An 18215-nucleotide genomic window follows, 5' to 3' on the forward strand; every position below is an offset into this window, starting at 1 on the left:
TCTTCCCACCACTGCAGACCTGGCGCACATGGCAGCCAGACTATAGGCTGGGTTTCAAATCATGAAGACAGCAGAAGACACAACAGAAGATTCTCCCAGAACTGCTGAGGTGGCCCAGCGCAGCACCAGATAAGCGACACTCAAAACAGCAGCTGCAGTGGCCGAACAACTCGACAAACAGACACAATCACACAGCTCAGCGAGGCACCTGGCTCTGGGTTTTCGCCTTCCCCGCCAGGCTACAACAGGTGCAAAACCAGAAACAGTTTCAGTCACTCAGCAACCTGCAGAGCCTCCAAAATTTTCCTCTCTGAGGTTGGCTGCTCTACCTCTCCACATCCTTCAGAGACCCACAACAGTGTTCTGGAACATCAGCATGGTGGGGTCAGAAATGGCTGGACCTCAGCATCGCTGAAGATCCAAAAACCCTGAATCCCAAACACTGAATCCTGGGGGCTGCTTTCTAAGGGGCTGCCTGGCCAGTACTAGGGGGCGGGCAGTTATTACTACCCAGTGAACAAATGGCCTCATTACCCATTAGGGTCCCTCCTGTGGCTTCTCAGCCAGACTCCTAATGTCTCCACACAACATTCAAGTTTAAACTCACTTTGGTTGTTCAAGATTGCTTTCAAGTGTATGTCAATGTCTGTGGGTGTCACCGATTATGATGTTGGATACTTATGTTTCTTTCTTTTTTTTTAAAAAAAAAGATTTATTCATTCATTCATTCATCCATTTATTTATGGGGTACTGGCCAGAGATGCGGGGGATGAACGGATTCACCAGAGACAGAGTGAGAAACAGAAAGGCAGAATGACCAATGTACACTGCTGAGGGGAGCAGCGGGTGAGTCAGGAGAGGTCTGCTGCGCCATGTGGGTTGCTCCCTGGCCGGCCGGGGATCAAACTTGTGCTGCAGAGGCTACAGATTGCTTCATAGTGCAGTGCTTTAATCCCTTGTGCTACCAGGAATGCCCCTGGGTACTTATATTTCTTATCAGAGTTTCCATCCCAAAATGCCACACTTTGTTCACATTTTCCCTGGGGCTATCTATCCTCACCTGCGCACACACACACACCCCGCAGGGGGCACCACCTGAAACAGTCTTTGGCTTCAGCCAGCAGTAACACAGGCCTGCTGAAAACTCAGTGTCTGTTATCAATGTGCTTTGTCTCCCAGGATGTTCATCGAAGACCGGAGCCCAGGGGAACGGAGCCCAGGTTCCCAGGCCTTGTATGAGTGCCTTTTCAGTCTTTTCAGAGAAAATAAAGTGGAGATTGCAAGTGCAATAACAAGGGTATATCCTTTCCTGATGAGCATCCGTGACCGTGGCTTCATCTCTAAGCAGAAGTTTGAGGTACTTGAGGAGACTGTGCTGCTGACATTATATCACACATCAGGATGCATTAAACAGTCTAAAAGGCTTCCCATGCATGGGGACTTTCACCACCCTCTGAGTTAGTTGGTGGGAGGAGAAACAGCCTCTCAGAGAGCGCTGTTTATTCTGTAGTAAATGTTGGTGGAGGGTCAGGGTGATAAGATGTGGCAGAACTGGAAATGGGAGGGCTGCGTGGGTACAGAGCATCTTAGGTGTGTTGAGACCACGTGACAATACTGCCTAAAATTATATAAGAGGACTTGGTAGTGTTTTATCACAAAGCCCTCTTCTGTTGCACTCGAGGTTACTGAAAAACAGCAAAGTTATGCTGTGGTAGGATAGATTTGGAAGCAGATGCTTGCTGCACTCTCTCCAAATCCCTTCTTGCCCCTTAGACATTTCTGGAGCTCTAGAATGCAGTTAAAGATTAGAAGTGGGATTACTGAGTTTAAAGACTCTTTGTCTTTGTGAATTTTCTCTGCCCTTTGACCAGGTTCACAGCAAGGAAGAGCAACCACTTGTTTTTCCTGGGGCCCTCCAGGCCTGGCCAGTGCTAGCAGGCGGGCAGTTGTACTACCCTGTCAACAAAATGGCCTCATTACCCATCAGGGCACCTTCTATGGCTTCTCAGCCAGACTCCTAATGACCCCACACAACATCCTAGTTTGAACTCACATTTGCTGCTCAAGATTGCTTTCAAGTGCATGTCAATGTCAGTGGGAGTCACAGATTATGATGTTGGATACTTGAGGAGTCATACAAATACAAGAAACATTGTAACATTTCACAAGAACACAAATGGTCTATTTATGACTAAATCTTCTATAAGCTGTAAACCTATAACTGCATAATTCTGCGTTCCATATTTTAAGGAATTTATAGGCGCTTGTGAAAACCTGGTCCCAGTGGAAAGAGTGATGTATGATGTTCTCTGTGAAATGGAGAATAATTTTGACGAGAAGGTTATAGATCTGCTGTTTAGCAAGTTCATCCTGAAGAACTACCCTGATTTACTTGAGATTTTCAGCAACTTCCAAAACGGTAATCTATGAATTTTGGGGATTCAGATTCATTCCATGCACTGATTTATTCATTCACTCTTCATGAATATTTGACAGTCATTTTATGGAGTAATGGCTTTGTGACAGGCACAGAGAAAATAAGAAACACACCTGGCGGGGTCCTCATGGAGGAGACAAATAATGGGGGGGACAGGTGATAACCAAGTAATCCCACAAATGATCCCTCAGTCGGAACCTAAATTTGGTTCTGAGGACCTGAGGCTCTAGTTTTTTGGGAGGAAGATAAGAACTTTGCCCTTTTGTTGGAAAGAGGACACCCTCTCGGGCACTTGCAGACATGCTAAAAGATGAAAAGATTTTCTTTGTATTTCTTTGTATTGTATTTTTCATTCAATAAAGTTCTGTGCCAACTTACTCTCGAAACTGTGGTTGGGGAAGTCAGCAAAGAACAGGGCATTCACCCATGTGTGGAAAGCTATGGAGTGTGACTTGCAAGATGTGGGGGCTGAAAAGCAGAAAAACAGACCTCGAGAGGAAGTGTTTGGAAACTAATTTTGGAAGGAGAAGTTGGAGGGAATTTTTGAGGATCTGATACATTGTGCTAAGGAATTTGAAGTTTATAATTTGAGAAATACAGAAGCAATAAGAGATTCTTAAGCAGAGAAAAAGTAAAGACTCAGTATCAAGAATGGGATGTGTTGATTTATGAAAATCATAATCTTTATTAAAATAAGAGCTCTTGGGGCCTCGCTGGTGGCTCAAGGAGTTAAGCGTCAGCACTATAAAGCTATCCGCAGCCACTGCAGCATGAGTTCAATCCCCAGCCAGGGAGCAACCCACATGATGCAGCAGACCTCTCCTGACTCACCCACTGCTCCCCTCAGCAGTGTACTTTGGTCAACCTGCCTGTTCTGCTCCCTGCTCTGTCTTTGGTGACTCCTCTCACCCCCTCACCTCTGGCCTGTAGCCCAGTTCTTGCATGCATAAATAAACAAATCTTTATTAAAAAAAAAAAGCTATCTCATTTCCATACAATGACACATCCAAGTCGAGGAAGGGAATGAAGGAAGTCAAATACCTAGTCATAAACTTCAAGCTGATACTGCATTTACAATCAACAGGTCCCCAAGCCCGGGTAGGAAAGTCATGGCAGTTCCTGCCACTGCCCACCTCTCAGGGGCTGAGGTTCACCCTATGGGTTGCAGGGATCCTGTTCCTGGAACCCAGCACTCAGATCACATGGGTTATTTCCAGGACTCCTGTGCTGAAATGACTGTCCCACCACCCAGCGGTTGCACCACCAGGACAGGGTTCCCTGAGGTCGGAAGGTTCCCACTGAACTACCAGAGTCCAGGGTGTGCCAGGATGTGTCACTGAGATGCAGCCCCAGGTGACTGCCAAGATGGCCTTTTCCTTCCTCTGATGGCCTTTTCCTTCCTCTTCTCAGCACTTCGTGACATCTTCTATTTCCAAGGCCTTGATGAGGACCAGAAGTGGGAGCCCCATGACTTGCAGTTAGACTACGCACAAGGTAATGATGACCTGATAGAAATTTGCTTTTTCCCCTCCCCAAAGGAAAGGCCATCAGAGGTCAGGTGACCCGGCTCCGGGGTGGAGGGTGTGCCCTGGGGCAGGGATGCAGGAGAGCGAGATAGAGATGCCGAGCCCTGATGTGCGCTGGGGGTTCCGAATTAACCAGCCTGAGGTGAGATCCTTCCGGGTAGAGATGACAGCTGGGAAGATGAGCTCTTGGCACATGAATCTGAGAGAGTAAATTTCACTGTCATTGTGAATCAGAATTAAGGGCAGAACCAAGGATAATAATTGTGAGTTAGAAATGTGGTGGGTCTGGGAAGGAATGAGGGCTTGGTCCAACGTGCTAAGTCCAAAGAAGGAGCCTTTGGTGTGTCAAGAACAGGCTATTCTAAACATCATTCTTAAGAAAAGAAAAGAGGACAAGAAAGCGAGAAGTAGTCGTGCGCAGGAGGGGCGCTGTGTAGGGAAGAATGAGTGAAGAAAGGAACGAAAGTAAGAGTCACGGAAGAACTGAGTACAGGATGGTAATGACATGCCAAGGACCCTGGAGTGGCACCTCCTCCAGGGACCAGCAGGTGCCGGGCTCAGCGCTGTGAGGCGGGAATCAGCTGGCGCCTGTTGGCACGTGGACAGTGCTTCTGTCTGTCACCAGTAGCCGTTATTTCTAGCTTTTTGGTCTTTTTGGCTCAGGTTTTATTTATTTTGAAAAGCATGAATAATACATTTATATATCAAATTTACATCTGTTTTAATAATCAAACTTATACATGTGGAAGAAGACAAATTGCCACTAAGTATAAAATTTTCATTAAAATGTGCAAAATATATCAAAAATCTATTTGGAGAGCCGCTTATGTCTGCGGGTGGTGGGAATGAGAAAGGGGCGTCTGGGGAGGCAGAAGGTTAGTGATAGTTATTTATGAAGAGTAAAAGCGGTTCTTGGAGCGGGGAGGGGAAACAGCAGCAACACTCCCAGTGTGATCTAGGTGACACCGTCCCTGGATCCCCAGAGCACCTCAGTGATGAACAGAAGGGGAGCACAAGAGATTTGTCTTACCACCTTCCTGATACGACAAGAACCCAGGAAACAGCAAGTGAATGTGTCCAAGAATCTGAACAAGCAGGTAAGCCTGACCCACAATTCAGTATTTGCCCAGATGGTTGACTCTGCCTGTGGGTGGCTCAGATAGGGTGAGGGATTCCCATGTTCAGAATTCAGAAAGGTGGCTTCCAGGGTAGAAGACCAGTGTCTGGTGACAGGTTTCTGTGGTAAAGAGAAAACCCACAAAAAGACACACTAGAATAGTAGAGGGATAGAGAGAACTGGACAGAAAAACTAGAGACAAAGGGGAAAGAGCTGGAACATCCCAGAGACACAGTTCTGGGAGGGCCAAGGAGAGCTCGGAGTCAAGGATACATGAGTGCTCCACAGTAGAGGCAACAATGGAACAAGACTGGAAGGAGAAATGTGGGCAATGGAGAGAGAGAGAGAGAGAGCTGTAAAAAAAAAAAAAAGAACCCAACAGGAAAAGAGGCAGAGTGAACATGGAAAAAAAATAGACATCCACTCTGATTTCACACCCTCCATGAAAAAAATCCTTCAACCTCAAAGGTAAGGCTGAAATGATAAAGCTTTTAGAAGAAAACACAAGAGTGTTCTGCAAGCTTTGGTGAGCAAACAATTGTAATATAGCACACAAAAAACATGGCTCATGAAAGAAACAGTAAATGGACGTCATAAAAATGAAAAATTTCTGCTTTTCCAAAGACATCATTAAGAGGAGGAAATGGTATCAGAGAATAGAAGAAAATATTTGCACTGCACATATCTGACAAAGGATTGTGCTCAGAATATGTATGGAGGGGCTCCTGGTGATGAATTGAAGGCCACAGAATAATAAAAATATAGATTGGGGGAACCAATGGAGTTGCCTAGTAGGCCCAGTTTTGTCTAAAAATCTATCTATCTATCCATGCATTCATCCACCCACCCACCCACCCACCCACGCACCCACCCATCCATCCATCCATCCACACATAGGCAGACTATGCCTGGCTTTTGATGGCTTCCCTTGAGAGATATCAGCAGTGAAGAGAGGATGAGCTTTGACTGCCTGGGGCTCCCTGTGTTCAGAACACAGGTAAAAAAATAGGATGAAAAATATAGGTGGAGCCATTAAATGAAGAGACTGGAATGATAGCCAATTTACCTAAATGCAATTGGAATTCAAACACTACCAGGTAGGCATGTGTTATCAGGAAGAGGAAATAATTTTCAACCTAATTTTCCTAAGGTTAGATCAGGAACAAAACTCAAATTTGAATAAAAATTTAAATTTCAGTGTGTCCATTTTGTGCATATCACATATTCCTTCTCTTGTATCATCTATATTCTCATTTTTTGCCACCAACAAATGAGCAGAGATCCTTCCTCCTGTCAGGTCCATTCAAAAGCAACACAGAAAAATCAGTAGCCTTCCTATACACAGTCAGTCTGAAGAAGAAGAAATCAAGAAAAACATCCCTTTTATAATTGAAACAAAAACAAATACTTGGGAATAAACCTAACAAAAGAGGTGAAGGACCTAAACAAAGAAAATTATAAAACGTTGTTAAAAGAGTAGATGAAGACACAAAGAAATGAAGAGACAGCCCCTGCTCATGGTTTGGAAGAATTAACATTATCAAAATGTCCATCCTACTGAAAGCAATTTATAGGTTCGATGCTATTCCAATAAAAATTTCAATGACATTCTTCAAAGAAACAGAATGAATATTGATAAAATTCATATGTAAACATGTACCAAAAAACATGAATAGCCAAGGCCCTCCAGACTAAAAAGGAGGGAAATGGAGGTATCATACTCCCAGACTTCAAACTACACCTCAAAGCCATAATAATTAAAACTGTATGGTACTGGAACAGAAACAGACACACAGACCAATGGAATGGATTAGAAAATCCAGTAATAAATCCACATATTTATAGATAACTAATCTTTGACAAAGGAGCAAAGAATATGCAATGGAACAAGGACATTTTGTTCAATAAATGGTGCTGGGAAAACTGGACTGCTACATGCAAAAGAATGACACTAGACTAATACCTCACACCATGCATAAAAACCAACTCACAGTGGATAAAAGAATTGGACATAAGACCTGAAACTGTAAAATATATAGAAGAAAACTTAGGTAAAACACTACATGACATATATCTCAGTAACATCTTTAAAGACACATCCCCTAAAGCAAAGAAAGTGAAGGAAAAGATAAACAGCTGGGGCTACATCAAATTAAAAACTTCTATACAGCAAAAGAGACATTAACCAAAACAAAGAGACACCCAACTGATTGGGAGAGAATTTTTGCACACAATACTACTGACAAGGGATTGATCACAAAGATCTACAAAGAACTGATGTGACTCAACAAAATCAAAGTAAGTAACCCAGTCAAAAAATGGGCAGAAGAGCTAAAAAGACACTTCTCCAAAGAGGAAATGCCAATGGTCAACAGAAATGAAAAAATGTTCAACTCACTGGTAATCAGGGAAATGCAAATCAAAACCTCCATGAAATAGTACCTTACACCAGTGAGACTGGCACACTAAACAACAAATGCTGGCAAGGAGAAACTGGAATGCCACCATTTTGTAGTGTGGTTCCTACACTGCTGGTGGGAGTGCAAACTGGTCCAACCACCATGGAAGGCTGTGTGAAGATTCCTCAAACTATTAAAAATGAAGCTTCCATATGTCCCAGCAATTCCACTCCTAGGAATCTACCCAAAGGACACAAAAACATTAATTCAAAAAGACACACCTGCACCCCTATGTTTATTGCAGCACTATTTACAATAGGTAAGATATGGAAACAACACAAATGCCCAGAAATAGATGACTGGATCAAGAAGATGTGGTCCATAGACACCATGGAATATTACTCAGCAATCAAATATAAATAAACTCATGCCATTCACAGCAAGATGGATGGAGCAGGAAAGGATTATGCTCAGTGAAATAAGCCAGAACGAAAAAGAAAAATATTGGATGGTTTCACTTGTGGAAGGAATGTAGGGGAACCAAATAAGGGATCAGGAAAAAAAGAATTATAATAAATGAAGAAACAAAATTATCAGGCAATTATAAATCAGAGACACGCTGCAGGGGAAGGGGAGCGAGAGGGTGGACACAAGGGATGATGGTGATGGTGCAGGGTGAGCTGGTGGTGGGGATTTTATGGGGACTGCACCTGAGAGGACAAAGCATACATTGTACAAAAAGGAAGAATGATGTAAAATATATATAACATAAATAAATTAAATCTAAAAATTTTTTGTAAGAATTTTAATTTTTTGATTACTCTTTCTCTTCTGAGCTTTTGGACGTGCTTAGTCCTGTGCTCAGAACCCTTCTCCTGGCCCGCTTCTCTCTCCACCCTGCCCACTAATCTGGTGGAAGCATGCGCAAAGTGTGTACCTCCCCAGGAAGCCTCCTCTGACCCCTGGGTCTAGAAAGTAAGTGGATGGGCCTGGGCGAGGCCGTGAAGCACAGCATCGGGGAAGCAAGAAAGAAAAGAGGGAAGTGGGAAGACATACAAGGAAAGAAACGAATCACGACAAACAGCCATATGGAGCGATTCCAGCTACAAGATACAGAGGCGGGAAGAAGCAGAGATTCTCAGAAGGGTGAAGAAGAGAAACAGAACACAGTGGGGAGGCAAGTGGGCAAGTTGTGTGGGTCTTCAGCAGATGACCAGGCTGTGGAAGATCTTTTATCATGCTCCTTAAGACATAGTCGTGCAAACTGTTGAAACTGTTGTGGCGGGGAAATCAAGGGCAGGGAGGCGGGCAGAAGAGGAAGACAAGCAGAAGAGGAAGTGCGAGCACTGGTTGCTGCGGGTGTGGTTTTGAGGTCAGTGTGTTGTTGGGGTGAGGGGACATGTGGTTGGAATGCAAAGACAAACAGAGGGTCCTGTGGATTCTCCAAGGTGTGAACCAGGGTCCAATATAAGACTTTCATGAAAGCAAAACTAATGTTGGTGGAGAGAGAAGGGAAACCACGGAGAGAACACAGAAATGGAGCCAACCACTTGGACTTGGAGAGATCCGGAATGAGAGTGCCAGAAAGCATAACAGGAGGGGGCCTCCCTGGTGGCGCAGGGGGTTAAGCATCAGCACTATGAAGCTATCCACCACAGCCACTGCAGCACGGTTAGACCCCCGGCCAGGGAGCAGCCCACATGGCGCAGCAGACCTCTCCTGTCTCCCCGCTGCTCCCCTCAGCAGTGCATTTCGTCAGTCTGCCTGTTCTGTTCCCTGCTCTGTCTCTGGTGAATCCTCTCACCCTCCCGCACATCTGGACTGTGCCCAGGTTTTGGATGCATGAATCAAAAATAAATCTTTTAAAAAAAAAGGAAAGCATAAGAGGAAAAAAAAGACACAGTATTATTGAATAAAAGAGACTTGAAAGCAAGGGACAGGAAGGAACAGGGGATGAGAAGTCCAGACAGCCACAGAGACGCGCGGCTAGTGCAGAGGTGTGTGGAAGCAGAAATGCAGGACACTGAGGAGGAGAGAGGCTGGGGAGGAGGCACAAAGATGGCGGCAGAGCAGAAGATGGTGTGACGCTCAGGAGTGGGGGGGGGGGCGCACGTGACTTTGTCATCCCGGTTGGCAGCCTCTGGGGGCGCTGGCAGCAGGAAATGAGGGTGGAGATAGAAAAATGTTCCGAGGAGATGGGGGAGGGAAAGAAGTAGAGAAAGAATTAGGGGTACTGGGAGGAAGGGAGAGGGTGGAAGCCTCTTAGCCTCTGGTGGCGGTGGCGGGGTGATCACCTGCAAGCCAGGTGAACCCAAGGGACAGACTGGGATGGTCTGGGGCCGGGCTCATTCCTCCCGGGAGATACTTGAACTTCCCACCTCTTCACCGAGGTTTCCTCCCATGATTTGCCTCTGGCTACACCCTGAAGAATTTCATTTCTTTCTGCAGAAGAAAGCACCTCTGATGGGAAAGAGCCCCGGGAAGCAGCAGGCTCCCCACAAAAATGTCAGCCAGGTAAGGAAGAGGGGGCAGGTGTCAGGTGTCTCAATCGGGCTGAACAGCATGACCCTCGTTGTCAGAAGTGTCCCCTCTGCCTGTGGCTGTGGGTAAATGCTGAGGAAGGCACGTGCCTCCCTTCACGCACTTTATGCTTTTATTCTGAAGACTCAATATTGTCATTTTAACCACCGTCACCAACTATTTCCTGTGACGAATGAAAGCCCAGCCTCTCCCCAGTGCTTAATATTATTGTTACGTTGTGATCGCCAGGATGGGCTCGGAAAGAAACACAGTTCTGAGATGCACTTGTCAGAAACAAAGATCAATGGCTTTCAAGTCCAAATGACAGTTGTTGCCACTTCAGCTTCGTCAGGCTATGGACTGTACAGAGTTTTTTCTTTTCAAAGAAAAGACAAATTGGGGGCAAGAAAAACCTCCTTCCAAAATTGAGCCCGAGGAACTGTTGCCCTCCCTCCTTAGCGATAAGGCAGTGGAAGCACGGAAAAAGATTTGTTTTCCTCGAGATCAGAGTAGGGAGAAGAGCAGAGCCCTGTCCTGTCCTGTGGGCGTCCCTGCCGGCGGCAAGGGGGGGGCACAGTGTGGTCGCGCGCTGGTCAGGGTCCAGGGAGGCTGCAGGCTCGGGGGGACTAGCACAGAGCCTGATGCACAGGGAAGCCCGCTTCACAAACAGTGTCAGCCGGGAGGGGAAGAAATCAGGGGAGACGGAGAGAGGAGGACTGGATCCCTGGCCCGGGAGGAGAGACCTGGGAGAACGAGAGAAGACAAGCTCCCCAGCGAGGAACGCAGGCAGGAGAGGGGAGAGTTAAGATCTCAGCGGGGCTGGGGGGGAGCAGAGCCCCTCATCTCCTCCGGTGCAGAAGCAGAGCTGTCTGGAGGACAGTGAGAAGCAGGGAAGGGAGGAAAACGTGGGGGGACGGGAGGAAGCCCAGGCAGAGCGGGGCACGTGGGCCTCAGGGTGGTCCTTGGGGTGGTGTCTCTCTCCTCAGAAAGCAGCTCTCCTGTGCTCGGCTCGGCGCCTTGCTCCTCTTCAGAGCCCTGGGACCCCGAAGCTCCCCAAATGACCCATGAAGATGACCCAGGGGAGGGGCCCAGCCGACGGGCCTGTGATAGAGAAGGTGATTATGGTTTCGAGCCCCGTTTAACTAATTGGATCTTTGTTTTATTTTTTAAAATATTTTATTTTATATAATTGTTACATCATTTTTCATCTTTGCACAATGTATGCTTTTTCACTTTGGTTTATTCCCATACAATTCCCACCCCCCTTATTTTGACTCTAGTCCTTCCTCTCCCCTCACCCCGCCCCCGCAGCGTGTCTCCAGTTTATAGTTCTTGTTGATTTTGATTATTTGTTATAGTTAGTCTCTTCCTCATCCCTTATTTAGGTTTCTGTCACCAGGGAGGACACTTTCTCCCCTTTCTTCGCTCTTATTCTGTGCCTCGTCATGCACTTACATGGAAGAAGTGTGCACAGAATGAAAAGGAGAGAGATTAAGTGTACAGGGAGGGAGAGAGACAGCTGGGGTGTCTTCAGTCCCCACGGTTGTGGCCGAAGCCTCGTTAACCCCTAAGTCCAGGAGAGCCTGAGGCCAGCGACCATCTCGCCCATGAGATCTGTGAGCCCCTCGGTCTCCCTGGCTGGGTTTACAGCCGTGGTTTCCTTTGGTCACATGCCGGTTCTCTAAGAGATTTAATTCTATTCAGCAGAAGACAGTGATACCAGTTTAGAAATGTCTGCTGAAGAACCACCTCAGCAAGCATTGAGCTCCCCAGCAAGAAGTGAACCAGGTAAGGGAGGCGGGGATTGTTGAGGAAGCAGGGGTCAGGAGGATGGTGCTTCCTGAGGGTTTTCCTCTGAGCACACCCCACAATCGAAAGTGCAGTTAATTCTCAAATACCATTCCTTTTAAAGATTTATTTATTTATACAAGCACTGGGTAGAGTCAGAAGCGCGGGAGGGTGAGAGAATTCACCAGAGCCAGAGCGGGGAGCAGAGCAGGCAGAAGGACCGAAGTACACTGCTGAGGGGAGCAGCGGGCGGCAGGAGAGGTCTGCACGCCATGTGGGACCCTTGTTGGCTGCTGGGGATCGAACTGGCACTGCAGAGGCTGCAGGCAGCTTCACAGCACCGCGCTCAACCACTGCTCCACCAGGGGAGGCCCGGCTTAAATAGATTTAAACAGAAGGTCACAACATTCAGAAGTTATGGCCTATTCCAAGGGCATAGAAGCTTTTGGTCTTAGCAGTTTGACATGTTCTAGACACATGTGACTAACTTTACCTACTTTGGATAATTTTGCTTTCTGCATGGGTGGGACTCTACCAGAGAGTCTGAAGCAGTCATTGCATTGCCAATGTATTTCATTAAATCTAATCCAATTCAGTTCCATTCAATTCAATTCAGTTTCTTTTCATTTCATTTTATCCTAATTTTAACCTTTGTGATAAAACTTGTCATAAAGTGATAATATTAAGTCAGGATGCAGTATAGGGACACACAAAATATACCTTCTGGAAGTAGATACTGAAGACAAAATCCTAGGATTCCTCTTTATTGAATAAGGGTACTGTGTGTGTATGTGTGTGTGTGTGTGTGTGTGTGTGAATCACATGTTCTTTATCCATTTGTCTGTTGATGGACACCTAGATGTTTCCATACCGTGTCTATTGCAAATAATCATGCAATGAACACGGGGAATACCTATTTCTCAACACAGTGACTTTACTTCCTTCAGGTCTATATGCCCAGAAATGAAATTACTGGGCAACACGGTAATTGTATTTTCAACTCCATGCTGGAAACTCCACCCTGTTTGCCGCAGCAGCTGTCCTAATCCTCAAACCACAACAGTGCTCAAGGGTTCACTTTTCTCTGCATCCTCACTGGCATGTTATCTCTTGCTGTGACACTCTCTGATCTAATATAAACTGTGCCATATGACATCATCTAAAAGAGGGGGTAGTGACATGATGTTTACAATCCCTGGAGTAAGGGAAGAAAATCTCGGGGGCTTCACAGTTAGGGTTTCCTTTGGTCACACGCCAGGTTCTCTAAGAGATTTAATTCTATTCAGCAGAAGACAGTGATACTGATTTAGAAACATATGATGAGGAACAGCTCCAGCAAGCATTGAACTCCCCAACAGAAAGTGGATCAGGTAAGGGAGGTGGGGACTGTCTGGGATGTAGGTGTCAGGAGGGTGGTGTTTCCCGAGGGTTTTCCTCTTAATTCTGCCTAGAATGGGGCTTATGTTAATATCTAGAAAAAAATTATTCACATAAACCATTGATTTCTCCAAGCTAATAATATAGGAAATTTTCGTCAACTCTTGACATCAATAAAAACTGAACATCAATGTATTAAAGAAAGGAATTTGGCTTTAGAAGAGATTGTCATTATATTAGGCACAACAGCACTTAGGTGGACCTATTTAGCTTATTGCTGCAGATCTTGACTCACTCATTGTGTAGGTAAGCTGACGCTCAGATTAAGTATAAATAGATCATATGCAGGAGAATGTTCCAGATATTCTAAAGTTAGTCTTTCTTTAGTACACTTAGTCTGGTAGTTTTATTTGTAGAGTAGAACCATACCTATTAAATTTATAAACTTTTTTTTAAAGAAAAGAAAGGAGTATTCATTAGATAATGGTCTGAAAGAAATAGCTATTGATTAAACATGGAACTTTTTGTAATTTTTTTTTCCTTTTATAGAATACCATCTCATGCATTTTTCATTTTTCAAGTGTTAAAATTTCCGTGGAAGCCCAAAATGACCTTTTGTTAAATGTTGCTGTTTATTAAGATACGTGCAAAAGTTAGAATCACACCAAGTGTACAAACTCCCTCTTCCTTTTGTGCACTCAGTATGATGCTGGTGGGAGATTGTGACTTTGGCAAAGACAGTTCACAGTGAACAACATAGGTGTGAGTGTGTCTTGCATATGATGGGGTCTTGGGCTCATCAGCCAAGGAAGACACTCCAAAGGGACACACGAGCAGATACCTCATAGTTGCAATCAGATTATGTACTCGATAAAATTATTTTCTTTCACAAACTGATAAGATGGCAAGTAGCTTCATGAGAGTTTTAATGAAGCTAAAGTGTGTCCAACTGTCTTTGCATAAATTGGCTACTAATAGACCCATGTCTACTACCTGGTCTTTGGGGCTGACTTGACTGTGGATTTGTCAAGTCTGTGCCTCCATCCACGTGTTTTGGTCACTATCTTCTAACGTTCAGGAAGCACAGCACGGTCAGGAACAGGCAGACTCAATGGACACAGACACAGATTTCTGGAGTGACTCTGGCTGGTCGACTGACTTCCAATAGTCTAAGGCTGCCTGTGACTGGCTAGCTTTAAATTAGTGGTGTAAGTAGTCATTGGCCAATGGGGTTGAGTTAAACTGGTTCTGGTAACCTAAAATTTTCAAAGCAGCATTTCCCCCCACCCCCCAAAAGGACAAGATCTTTTTTATTCTTTGGGTTGCAAGTAAAACATGGTAGAGAAAGCAGAATGAGGTGCAAAAGATGAGGAAGCGTGGTTCTGTTAGATCTCAGATGTGATTATTGGAGCAGAGATACTTTTTCTCCAGAAGGCAGCTCGTCTTAGCTCAGAAGATCAGGTGAAGCATGAGAGCACCAGGAGCGTTTTCCCACGCTGGTTTCAGGATCCCTGGACCGTGGCTTTTTTGTTTCTCTTTAGTCTCTGGTGAACTAGAAGTTCTGCAAATGAATAAAGAGGCTTCAGAAGCTAGCCTCCTCTCCTATGATGGTCACAGTAATAATGTGCTGCACCTCCCCCTGCAGTGACCCTCAGGGCTAATGGCTGTTGCCATGGTCCCTGAGGTCCGGCGTGGGCAAGGAACCATGCGCGCAGGGGGAGAACAGCAAACTCCCTAAGATGCGGAGAAGCCAAATGCCTGCCAAGAGATAACGACCACCAGAAGCTGCCACAAAGATGATTAAAAGAAATGCTGACCACCTGGAACCTTATCTCGCTTTCTCAAGGCCCATAAACTTTATTCTGCTACAACTGTCTCTCTAAAATCTTTCCTTTTTCTGGTCATTGATTGCTAATTAAAAAGCATACGTAATTTAATAATTAGGCTAATGCAAATGAAACATTACTAAACACTGTTATAATAGAATTGTTAGTTTAATAATCTTTCTATTATGTGCTTAACTTTAGTACCTTTGATATTAACTACATTATAATATAAATTTACCTATGACAATTAATTATGAGTAAACATAAGTAAGTAATAGTAGTAGTAGTTAGTACAAAAATATAGAAAGAGTTAATAACCTGTCCAATTAGGAATAAGACTAGGTCCAGGTGTAACTTCGGACATAAATCACTGCCCTGTCAATTAAGCTAAGCCTATGAGCAAACTGATCTCTTTGATGTTCACTGTTCCTATGCCTTTAGAAAAAACATATATATACTGACCACTAACAAAAATAAAGTTACACTCAGATTTACACTCTCTCTTGAAGTGTGTCTGTTTGTCATTTCTTTAACCGAATCCCTGACCACCCTGCGCAGTCTCTCAACCCTGAGACGGCCTCATTGTCTACTGCTGTGCTGGTCCACGGCAATAATGACTTAAAAATAATTAAAAAACAGAATTCTGATAAGACCAAAGAGAATACTTTGTATACTTGTGTACAAAGTATACCTCTCAGACCCCAGGCTGAGTGGTGACTGGCCTCTATGAGTTATTCGCTATCCCTTGCTGTTTTCTAGGTACTGTAGACCTTGTATACTTTGTATACAAGTTTAGAAAGAGTCCACTATTGCCCCCAATGAAAGACTTCAAAGGAAGAATAGATAAATGGGGATCAAGCAGGGTACAGAGGAGAGGGTCACTGGGACAAATGAAACTCTTCATAAATCATGCTTTTAACCCAAAAACAGAGTTAACAGCCCTTGAAAAAGAGACGTGTCCCTGTGTAATGTGCTCCCCCAAATGTGTGCCAGCAAGTTGGAAAGCAGGGCCTGAACATAGCCACGCATGTGACATGATGGGTAAGGCTGCCTGAAGACCGTGGTTTGGGGGTGACCCTGAGCAACCACAGACCCCAGGCTGAGTGGCGACTGGCCTCTATGAGTTCTTTGCTATCACTTGCTGTTTTCTAGGCACTGTAGACCTTGGAACCAACTCTACTTTGGCAAGAGTCAAGAGGAAGAGAAGTAAGAATGACTAAGATTTTACTTGCTTTGGGGGTAAAAAGAAGTTTTTTAATGTCACTTTCATTATAGATATCCATAGCTTAATCTCTGGAACATGCAATCCATTATTTTACATGGTGAAAAGTATTTTACAATATAATCAAGGAGGTTTCTTGCAAGAGCAGATTACCTTGGATTATCTGGGTGCTCCCAATATAATCATAGAGGACTTAAAAAGTGGAGAATCATTCCTGATGGGGGAGAGAAGTGGCTGAAGAAGGTAGTCACAGAGAGAGACAATGTTGCTGACTTTGAAGATGGAGGGAAAGAGCAAAGTTTGTAGGTCACCCCTAGAAACCAGAAAATTCAAGGAAATAAATGCACCTGCATAGCTTCCAGGAAGGAACAAAGACCAGCTGAAATCTTGATTTGAGCCCAAAGAAATCTTGTCAGAGTTCTAACCCACATAGTTATAAGATGAAAACCCACTAAATCTGGGTTACTTGTTATGGCAAAAAAAAAAAAAAAGGAAGAGTAACGCAGATCTTGCTTATTGGAAGTGGGGTGCAGCTATCACACATACCTAAAAATGTGAATGTGGTTTCAGAATTGGGCAATGGGCAGAGGAAGATTGGCAAATGGGAAGAACTTCAAATAAAAGGATAGAAAATGTCTGGATAGCCTTGCACAATTTGTTAGCAAAAATATAGATGCCAAAGAGTTTCCTAGTGAGGGAAGGAAGCAAAGAACATGGTAAACCTATAATATCTTCAAGATATGTCCTGAAGATATGCAAAGGCAGAACTTTCTGAGTATGTACCTAAGGAGATTGCTAAGTAAAGTGATAAAGATTAAAATGGAATAAAGGAAGTAATAAAATCAGCACAGAAATTAACAAAATGGAGATTAAAAAGCCAGAAACTGGTTCTTTTAAAAAGACTAACAAAATAGACAAATGTTTAGCCAGACTCACTAAGAAGACAGAAAACAGACACAAAAAAATTATAACTAAAAAAGAAGTTACAACAGATACTACAGAAATAAAAAGGATAATTACAGAGTATTATGAATAATTACACAGCAACAAATTGGGCAATCTTGAAGAAATGGAAAAATTCTTAGGCATATGCAACTTTCCAAGACTGTGTTATCTATGTATTATATATACAACCACAACAGTTACCTTTCAGTCTAAGGCACCAGCAAAATATTTTCCAATGTTGCTTTTTCTAATTTTTAAGGGAAGCTCATCCCCTAGAATCTCTCAGGTACATGCAGAGGACAATGTAACTCAGAATCAACCTCACTGGTAGTTAAGAATTTTGCCCCATTCTTGTGGATCAAAGTCTGGGGGGAAGAAAAAAAACTTGAAAATTACTAACCATAGGCTTTGGGAATTACATTTATGGCTCTGAATGATTAACTTCTCTCTCTCTTTCTTTTTTTAAGGAAAAAGAAAAGGACATTCCTGGACAAGAATTAAGAGAATCTGGAGAAACACACAAAATGCTAAGCGCACCAAGAGAAGTAGTCAGTTTATTAAGACACTGCTTATGGTTTTGGTTTTCTTGCCTCTTACAGTCTCCCAGGACCATGACAGTTTCTGAGCTGCCCTGTCAGTTAGGATATAGGCATAGACACTGTAAAAAGAGGCCCCAACATACCTGCCTTCAAAAATGGTTTATTTCTCACAAATTTAATAGTCCATGCTGCATGGTCCAGGGTTAATAGGGAAGCACAGCCACCTTCATTCAGTATGTGGCTTCTTCTCTTTGTGAAGACATTTTTATTTGGAAAGATACAGCCTCTTTCAGTTTATTCATTCGAAGGCCTTCTGTAGAAATAAAGTCTCCAGCCCCCTTCCACCCATCCCATTTGCAGAATGTTCTAGAACTCCCTGAGATCTTTCCTCTCTGGAGAAAACTAATGTGAAAGTGACATGCAGTAAAGCAGAGAACACAAGTAGAAGTCAGAGGCCATCTCCTCTCTCAGTTTGCCGGTCAGAGTCCTGTCAGGAGGGACAAGTTCAGTCTGATTTGT

At 44.1% G+C, this 18215-nt stretch overlaps 1 protein-coding gene across 1 annotated transcript in view; it reads left to right on the forward strand.

Moving 5' to 3' along the window:
• Positions 1-1180: 1180 nt before the first annotated feature.
• The window catches only part of LOC311167098 (nuclear body protein SP140-like protein), a gene marked incomplete at its 5' end in the record, with an annotated part of 29536 nt that continues 12501 nt past the window's right edge, over positions 1181-18215 (forward strand). Inside the window, 5 exons of the mRNA XM_084227910.1 lie at positions 1181-1357; positions 2251-2419; positions 3848-3931; positions 4035-4170; positions 17632-17705. Of these exons, the coding sequence (XP_084084036.1) occupies positions 1181-1357; positions 2251-2419; positions 3848-3931; positions 4035-4170; positions 17632-17705 (640 nt within the window). The remainder of the gene's footprint in view (positions 1358-2250; positions 2420-3847; positions 3932-4034; positions 4171-17631; positions 17706-18215) is intronic.

The sequence above is a fragment of the Talpa europaea genome (genome assembly GCF_964194135.1).
Source record: "Talpa europaea genome assembly, chromosome: 1".
NCBI lineage: Eukaryota > Metazoa > Chordata > Mammalia > Eulipotyphla > Talpidae > Talpa > Talpa europaea.